A 10,189-nucleotide genomic window follows, 5' to 3' on the forward strand; every position below is an offset into this window, starting at 1 on the left:
GAGGAATTTTGGAAGTTTTTTATGTTAAAGTGGAAGGAACGGCAAGTCTCTTTGTGCAATTGGCAAGAATTTTCAATTAGTGATATGGTCCTGGATGATCTGAACACTATGCTGGAAGCGGAGGTCATGGAGCTGGAGGTTCGTTATGCAGTTTTTAGCTTGGGGAACAACCGAGCACCTGGCATCGACGGTATCACTCCCTCCTTAAAATTTTACTGGGAAATCATCAAAGATGATGTTACCCGTGCTATTCTTTATTTTTTCTCCACTAATTCTATGTGTGAAAGCTGGAAAGACACCTTGGTTGTCCTTATTCCAAAGACAGATCATGCTAATTTACCTTCCAAGTTTAGGCCTATCAGCATTTGCCAATCATTCTACAAAGTGGTTGCTAAGGTGCTGATTAATCGGCTCAAACCGATCCTGAGTAGCATAATCAGTAAAGAGCAGGGGGCTTTTATCCTGGGAAGGTCTATCTCTAGTCATGATTTGGTGGCGTAAGAGATGATAAGCAAGTTCAAGTACTCATCCCAAAAATCTGGCTTGATGGCACTAGAAGTGGATATGGAGCAAGCATACGACTGTATGTCTTGGGATACTTTGGAAAAAGTGATGAAACTCATGGGCTTGAAGGAGCAGTTTATTTGTTGGGTGACCCAATGTATTACTTGGCCGAAATTCACTATATTGATCAATGGGGCTAGAACCCAGTGGATCAATGCTAGAAGTGGGCTACGACAGGGGTGTCCGTTATCGCCTTATCTGTTTATCCTCTATTCGAAACTTTTGACGAAAGCTTTCCGACATAGAGGAGGGAAGCTAAGTATCCAACTTGTCAGAAATTCAGACAGGATTTCATACTTATTGTATGCTGATGATATATTAGTATTTGCGGAGGCCTCCCAGAGCAATGCTACTCGTATCATTCGTCTGTTGGGAGATTATTGTGGCTGGACAGGCCAGCAGATTAACTGTGGTAAATCTGCAATTCTGTTTAGTAAGAAATGCCCTACTTGGAAGAAAAGGTTGATTGCCAGACTTATGGAATTATAGATAGGTTGATTCCCTCGAGTATCTGGGGTTGCCTCTGGTCATGAGGAAGCCGGTTACGACAGATTTTGGCAATTTAAATAAAAGTGCACAAGGCAAGATAAACTTATGGGGGAAGAAACATTTATCCTATGCAGGTAGAGCTCTTCTGATCAGGACAGCTCTATTATCCATCCCTATGTATCTCGTTACCGATACCACGGTTCCGCATGGGGTCCTTAATACGATTGAGAAGATAGCGAAGAGATTTTTGTGGCAGAAGGACGCGAATAGTAGAGGGATGCATTATGTAGCATGGAAGGAGTCATGCCAACCCAGGTCGAAAAGAGGGCTGGGATTTTACAGTCTAGTGAAGTGGCAAGGAGCTCTTTAAGCTCGGTTGGCATGGGATTTGCTTCAGAATCCTGACTTCCTCTTGTATAAACTGCTGCTTGCCAAGTACGGGATGGAAATGTGGAGTGACTTCATGGCAGAAATGTTTCTATCACTTGGAAGGCGATCCAGGACGGGGCTTCTGCTCTTCGACACATTCTACGGTGGAAGATTGGAAATGGCCAAACAATTGATGTGCTTCATGATACTTGGATATTGGACAGGGCGATTGTATTAACAGATATGAATAAAAAATTCAATAATGTATTTCTTAGAATAAGTTAGCCGTACAATCATGTTAAAGAATTGTACGGAGGCAGTTTCCTTTATCCTCTATATAAAGCAATGTATATTGTAGGTACAAAGCAAGAAATACAATTTATTACTTTTCCCCATTCTTCTCTCTGGTTTTGTTTCTGAAAAGCTATGGTAAGAACCTGCAGCCTAAAGGCAAATCAGGTTAACATGGTATCAGACTAGCCATTCGACTGGTTCGTATCTTTCTTTTCTCTTCTATTCCTCACCATGGCTGGATCCTCTGTTTCTTCTCCTTCCGCAAATTCAAACTCATCCATCTCGTCCATGGCGATTCCAACCCAACTCAAATTCTTGATGAACAACATCAAGAATCTGATCCCCACCTCCCTCGCGGCAGATAATTATTCGCTCTGGAAATCTCAGACCGAGAGGGTTTTCACAGCTAGTGGCTTCAAAGGCTTTCTTGACGGAACTACTCCGTCTCCTCTGCCTTCTGCAACAACAACTGGATTGCCCACTTCAGGCGATCCATCGGCGCTCGAACTCTGGAATCTCACCGATCAACATCTAGTTGTAGCGTTATATTCTGTAATCACTCCCTCCATATTACCCTACGTTCTTGATCTCACTCACTGTCATGAACTTTGGTCCACCCTAGCTCATCGCCTTCAAGCCACTACCCGATCAAGAATCATTCAGTTAAAGAATGACTTGCATCATCTGTCGAAAGGCGATAAATCTATGACCCAATATCTCCTGGAAATCAAATCCAAGGTTGATGCAATTCAAGCAACGGGTCATACCATAGATCCGGAGGATGTGATACTATACACGCTCAACGGCTTACCGTCCTCCTACCAATCATTCAAAACAGCTATCCGAACAAACCTCCAACCTCTCTCTCTTGATGATCTTTACAGCCTACTATGCAGTGAAGAATAGCTCCTACTTCAAGAAGCCACCAAAGATCTGCAAACCATGCAGATCACTGACAATTCTGTTGCATTCGCTGCCTCTCGAGGCCATGCTAGAGGCCGGAACAATACCTACAGAGGTAACAGAGGTCGTAGACAATCCACTCCCACGGGAAGAGGCGACAAGAACCCTCACAGAAACACCACCTGTCAGATCTGCTCGAAGACAGGGCACTCTGCGATTCGTTGCTGGTATCACAATGATCCAGCCTACTCAAATAACTCAAACAATTCAGCTTTGTTCTCGACCCCAGATAACAACAGATCAACTGATTGGTTCTTGGACAGTGGAGCTTCATCTCAGCTCACGGCGGATCAATCGCAGTTATCTGTAACTGAACCATAGTACGGCAACTCTCAGGTAATTTTGGGAAACGATCAATCTCTTCCGATACAGAATACAGGTAAAGGCCTTCTCCCAACCCCCACAGGTAAACTCTGTCTCAAAAAGATCATCATGTTCCCAATCTCTCTTTTAATTTACTTTCGGTTCACCAACTAACAACGGATAACAATTGTGTGGTTTCTTTCTCTTCTCATGGCTATCAAATAAAGGACTCGAAGACGCATCGTCTTCTGCTTCAAGGTCCATGCCATAACGGTCTGTACAGAGTCCCCTCCAAGGTTCGAAATCAGCAATTAGCTCTGCTCTCGACTGAAATCATTCCGGACTTATGGCACAGTCGTCTTGGTCACCCTGCTTCTCCGGTCTTACAACACTTAGCTAGAACAGATTCTACTATTTGCACATCCACACACAATAATTGTAACACATGTTGTCTGGCCAAGAGCCGACGCCTTCCTTTTACTACTTCTACGTCCAAAACTACTACTTTATTTCAAATTGTGCACTCTGATGTTTGGGGCCCTTCCCCAATTGCCTCTATTCAAGGCCATAGATATTTCGTCTCCTTCATAGATGATTTTTCTAAATATTGTTGGATCTTTCCCATGTTTCAAAAATCTGAAGTTACAAAATTGTTTGTTCTTTTTCACAAATTTATTAACTGCCAATTTTCCATCAATATTAAAACGATTCGAACAGATGGTGGAGGTGAATACGCTAACAACTCATTCACCAACTATTGCAGACAGTGGGGCATCCAGCACCAATTCACGTGCCCCTACACTCCGCAGCAAAATGGCGTTGCGGAGCGAAAGAACAGACATATCCTTGAAACTGTCCGAAGCCTTCTCATTCACAACCATGCTCCGCCTCAACTATGGGTAGACGCGCTGCACACCGCAATTTATCTCATTAATCGTCTTCCTACAAGCACCCTCAACAACAATACCCCATTCCAGCAATTATACAACCATCCCCCCGCCTATTCTCACATGAAGATCTTTGGGTGTTTGTGCTATCCCTCGCTTCGCCCATACGTTCACTCCAAACTCACTCCTCTGTCGCGTCCTTGTATTTTTATAGGCTATGCTTTAAACCAGAAAGGGTACAGATGTATGGATATTGCTACAAGAAAAGTATACACTTCAAGGCATGTAGTATTTAATGAAAGTGTCTTTCCCTTTCAGCAGAATCAGCTCACTCACACCACGGGAGACACTCACAAACACAATTTCGTTCCCCCACTGTTGTTAGTTCCGTCCACTTTAATCCACAGCACTCAGCCTTATCACAACACCAGTTCCAACTCACCTCAACCCAACCACGCCGAACTCACACCTGAGAACTCTAGTTCCTCCAACACAAACCAAAACTTCTCACCGAATCTGCTACCTCCCGAAATACCCAAGCATCCAATGCGTACCCGCTTTCAAACTGGAAATCTAAAGCCCAGACGTATTCTTGATTTAACGCACCATATAACGGAGGACCCTACTTCATACTCTCAGACAGTGAAGCATGCTCACTGGCGCCAAGCCATGTCTCATGAGTTTCAAGCTCTTCAATCCCAAGCCACCTGGGAATTGGTCCCACCCTCGCCAACTCAAAACACGTTGGGCTGCAAATGGACATTCAAAACCAAATGAAATTCAGACGGTACAGTTGCTCGCTACAAAGCCAGGTTTGTAGCCTTAGGCTGTAACCAAGAATTTGGTATTGACTACCATGACACTTTCAACCCAGTAGCTAAAATGCCAACGGTACGTATTCTTCTTTTCTTAGCCCTACACCATAACTGGCCATTACATCAACTGGATGTCTCTAACGCATTTCTTCACGGATCCTTAACGGAATCGGTGCACATGAAGCAACCTCCCAGTTTTCTTGACGACAACTTTCCAACACACGTATGCAAGCTCAAAAAGGCCATCTATGGCCTCAAACAAGCTCCACGGAAATGGTTTGAAACTCTAACTGGTTTTCTTCATGAACTAGATTTTACTACCAGTGAGTCGGATACCTCTCTTCTTATCTATCACAAGAATGGTATATTTATATACTTTCTAATTTATGTAGATGACATAATACTGACTGGTAACAACTCTCACTCACTAAATTCCTTACTCACTCGTTTAAATCAACGCTTTAGAATGAAAAATCTCGGTACTGTCACCCACTTTCTTGGCATTTCAGCAAAACCGACGAAAACAGGACTCATTCTGCACCAATCCACCTATGCAGAACAAATACTACAGTGGGCGGGAATGCTCAATTGAAAACCAGTGTCGACTCCTACAACAACCAAATCAACCACGGCTGAGTCGTCAAAGGATTTCGATAATCCCAAACTCTATCGACAGATTGTTGGAGCTCTCCAATATCTTACTCTCACTAGACTTGACCTCACCTATGCAGTGAATCGGGCCTGTCAATACATGCACCAACCGTCGGTCGACCACTTTGAAAAGCTGAAGAGAATTCTGCGATACCTGCGAGGCTCCATATACTATGGCATACCCATATCTCCCGACAATCTTCAACTCAGCACCTACACTGACTCGGACTGGGCAGGAGATGTACATGATCGGAATTCGACTACAGGGTACTGTAATTTTCTGGGATCCACATTGATCTCATGGTGTGCGAAGAAACATAGCACGACTGCGCGATCCTCGACGGAAGGGGAGTATCGGGCGATAGCTACCACTACAACCGAAACTCTATGGTTAAGACAGCTCCTGAAGGAGCTCGATCTTCCTCAAAGCGGTCCCACAACAGTATTCTGTGATAACATCTCCACGATAGCACTTGCAAACAATCCTGTATACCATGCTCGGACCAAACATATTGAGGTCGACTGTCATTTCATCCGGGATCACATCAGAAACAACTCAATACAGATTCATCACACATCGACCAAAGATCAATTAGCTGATATTTTTACTAAACCTTTATCCATATCTCGTTTCAAATACCTTTCTAGCAAACTAATTGTCGACACTGCGACTTCAGTTTGAGGGGGTATATTAACAGATATGAATAAAACATTCAATAATGTATTTCTTAGAATAAGTTAGCCGTACAATCATGTTAAAGAATTGTACGGAGGCAGTTTCCTTTATCCTCTATATAAAGCAATGTATATTGTAAGTACAAAGCAAGAAATACAATTTATTACTTTTCCACATTCTTCTCTCTGGTTTTGTTTCTGAAAAGCTATGGTAAGAACCTGCAGCCTAAAGGCAAATCAGGTTAACATATTGCTCAGTGGCTGATGTTTGTCAATGTGGAGGCGGTGGATAATGCAAAAATCAGTCAGTTACTGGATCATTCTTTGCAATGGAATATAGTTGTGGTAGAAGAGTGTTTTGGAGAAATTATGGCACAGAGGATCCAGAATATTAATAACAATCTTAGTTTGGGAGTGGATTGCCCGGAGCTTTGTCATTCTCGGGCAAGTATGACAATTAAGGCAATGGCTTATCGGGAGATGGTTGGTTAAGGAGATTACAAGTTTTTGTGGATCGATAAGCTGAAGTTACATCCACGCGAGAAGTTTTTCTGGTGGAAACTGTTAAGAAAGGCTATTCCGACATGCTCATGGCTGTTTCGTAGGGGATTGTCAGATTCTTCTCTTTGCCCGTGGGGTTGTGGTAGGGATGAAATAGAGGACCATTGTGCCACTCAATGTGATAAATTGAAGTGCATAATATCCTTGGTAAATGGGGCTTAACTATGCCTGTAGTTAATTCGTTGGAGGAATTGTTGCTGGAGCTGGCTAAACGTGCTGATCGGAATCCTGCGTTGGGATGCATCTATTGTTACTCTGTTTACCATCTAGGCACGCCAGGAACGATATGAAGCAAGGTCGGTCGCATCGTTCCCCTTCGATTATTGCTGCTATGGTACTTTCTCTCTTGCCTAAACCGTATAGATCGCCAATACTGGAGCAATGGAGTGCTTCTCATACTTTCAGGCTACCTTCTCACAAGTTGTGGTGCCCCCCATCCAGGTTGGCTAAAATTTAATGTGGATTCTTCTTTTCTCTCCTCTAATCAGGCTGGGATTGGCATTATTATGCGTAATTATGTTGGTGCATTAATTGGGGCGGCTTGTAGGAGATTTGAACATTGGGATACTTTGCAAGCTGAAGTTCTAGCTGCTGCAGCAATTCTTGAAATTTTGGAGGATTTGATGTTTGAATTAGACAGGATCATCATAGAAGACGATTGCATTACTGCAATCCGGTGGTTACAGCAGTTGAATGACCGTCAGAGCAAGGTCCATTTCATGAAGGATGGTCCAAATCTCTCCTTTCTTATGGACTTTAAACAAGTCCTTTTTCGGTATATACCGCGCGACAATAATAATCCGGCTGACTTCTGTGCTCATTTAGCACTTTTTGGTAACTTTTCGTTTTATGATGTGAATAAGATGAGTTGCCCTCAACACTTTTGTCGTTGTTGAGGGAGGATAGTGATAGGGTTTAGTTTCCTTTATACTGTTGACTTACTTGTAACTACCATTTTGTTTCTTTATAATGCAAATGCAGATATTCAGTTATAGTATAAAAATATTTTAAAAATAGGAAAAAAGTTATGATATAGAGCTATCCCAAACAAAGCCTAAGGCTTTATTTGGGACAACTTTCTTATTGCTTCTTAAAGTAATTTTCTAATAAAAAAATTAATATTTTTATACTTAAAAAAGCTGTTTGAAGAAGCAGTAAAAAAGTCGTCCCAAACAAAACCTATGTCTAAGAATTTTTCAATTCTATTGAAGATTTTAGGGATTTTAGATAAAACTACTAGACAATCTTTGATCCCATGATTCATTATTGGTTATAACCATAATTTATCCCCTTGCTTTTCTTCACTCGCAACCTCTAAGTTATCTTTCCAACATCCATGGATGACCCTCACCCATTTTTTGGCAAATCTTGATTTTTAAAAGGAAAAAAAAAATCTATAAGAAAAAAAAATTGAAGCGGAAGAAAAAGAAAAAAGTTTTAAAACTATATAATTTATACAAATAACAATATATTTTTTTTATCGTTCAATTCTTTTTTTGACAAGCGGGATTGGAAAGAAGACTGATAATCCACACGCTATCAACCACCACAGCCTCATCATCATCATTTCGGTGCCAGCTCCACAGTGCATGGGTACCATTCGCAACCTGCAACTGCCCATGTCCGAAGCTTGCCTCCCTGAACAAAGAGATGCTCGGCTGTGGATCAATGTACTTGTTCGCAAGCCCTTCCCTGTTGCCCCCATCGCCGATTGTGATGTGCAGCGGCCCACATTGGTCCTTTTTGCTGTTATACACAGATGCCTGCACCACATATTACAAAATTTTGCTTCAAAAGCACATTCAAGTTCTCTATGTTGTTTCCACAAAAGTTTTGCAAATAACTCTTATAATCAAGCTAGCGGTTATTATAATTAATCCGCATGAAATTACTACTGATCATCTCTCTCTCATGATGAGAGTTAGTTTTTTCTATGAAGGATCAACTCATGAAAGAAGAAAGTGAAAGGAAAAAGGGAGAGAAACCGTAGTTCGGAATTCAACGATAAACATAAATCAAGGTATGTTTTCTTCTGATTAAAATCTTGTAAAAATCATCTTGTTTAAGATCTTGTGGATTTAAGACTTAAATTCATGTTTTTCATTTTGATTTCTTTTACATAATTTATGATGCGAGTTCTCCAATAGTTAAAGAACTCATAATGCATATTGTGAATTCTTGTAAAACTTAGAGAACTTAATCTTCAAAAATATTATTTAATCTTCAAAATTATTCTTGTAAGAATATGAGATAAACTCTTAATCTCACATGTAAATTTTTACATGTTGTGAGTTCTTACAAGAGTAACAGAAATTGAATCTTACAAAAAGAACACTTACAAAGCGCTCGTAGGCATGGACATGACCAGCGAAAACGGCGTCTACGCGAGCGGCGTAGAGAGTCTCTTCCATAGCCTTCCTCATGTCCTCGCCGTCCCCCTGATGCGCTTTATTGGAATTGTACCATGGAGCGTGTATTAAGGCGAACAACCACTTGGTCTTGGACCGGTCGAGCTTGGTTAGATCAGCTTGCAGCCATTTGAACTGATCGGAGCTGGCGTCGAAGTCGGTGTAGGAGCCGAGCATAAGGACATGTACGGCACTGTCGGCGGTGTCAAACGAGTAAAAAAGGTTTGAAGGGGAGGCGCTTTCCTCGTAGGGCATGTGATATCGGGTGTTGTAAGGTTTGAAGGGGGTGGATTCGATGAGAGGTATGGTTTCAATCTCATGGTTGCCTTCGGTGACCATCCATGGCCGACTACTGGCAAGTGGCTCGACGAGACGGGCATAGGAGTCCCAAGACGGCTGGTTGAGATCGGCGTATGAGAGGTCGCCGGGGAGAAGGAGGATGTCATAGTCGGACTGGGAGATGTGGTTTAGTGTTGAGTTGGTCCAGCCGGTTTGGCCTAAATCACCTGCATGTGATAGTTAACAAGTTGATCAAAGTAGGATAGATGTTTTAATTTTTATGTGTTGAAACATCAATAGAAAATTTTAATGATCGACAATGATTATGCCTTCTCCATGTTTGCTCATATCTATAAAAGTATATATATCAAGAATCAATATGTAAATGCCTCAAGGTATATAAGTAGTTAAATTAAGATTTAAAGCAAGAGATTAAGGTTTCATTTAGGATGGTTTTTTTAATGCTTTATAGTTAAAAATTTTATATTTTAAAGCTAATTTTCAAGTTAAAAAATTCTCCATGTTTGCTCATATCTATAAAAGTATATATATCAAGAATCAATATGTAAATGCCTCAAGGTATATAAGTAGTTAAATTAAGATTTAAAGCAAGAGATTAAGGTTTCATTTAGGATGGTTTTTTTAATGCTTTATAGTTAAAAATTTTATATTTTAAAGCTAATTTTCAAGTTAAAAAAATTTTTATATTAAAAAGTTAAAAAGTTATTTTATTTGGTTCGGTCGACCGAATGAGAGAAACATTCGGTCGCAGGCAAAAATCCCGCGGTACCGAGGTGTACCGAGTTTTTTGAAAAACTCGGTACACCTCGGTACACCTCGGTACCGCGGGATTTTTGCCTGCGACCGAATGTTTCTCTCATTCGGTCGACCGAACCAAATAAAATAACTTTTTAACTTTTTAATATAAAAA

General features: G+C 41.2%; 1 protein-coding gene across 1 annotated transcript; it reads right to left on the bottom strand.

Moving 5' to 3' along the window:
• Nucleotides 1-8,055: 8,055 nt before the first annotated feature.
• Nucleotides 8,056-9,492, bottom strand: LOC110101164 (purple acid phosphatase 22-like; the record flags this gene model as incomplete). The annotated part of the gene is made up of 2 exons (XM_020828955.1): nt 8,056-8,334; nt 8,911-9,492. Coding segments are annotated over 2 exons (861 nt in total), but the record flags the coding sequence as incomplete, so codon positions are not given.
• Nucleotides 9,493-10,189: the final 697 nt, after the last annotated feature.

The sequence above is a fragment of the Dendrobium catenatum genome, unplaced genomic scaffold, assembly GCF_001605985.2.
Source record: "Dendrobium catenatum unplaced genomic scaffold, ASM160598v2 fragScaff_scaffold_205, whole genome shotgun sequence".
Lineage (NCBI taxonomy): Eukaryota > Viridiplantae > Streptophyta > Magnoliopsida > Asparagales > Orchidaceae > Dendrobium > Dendrobium catenatum.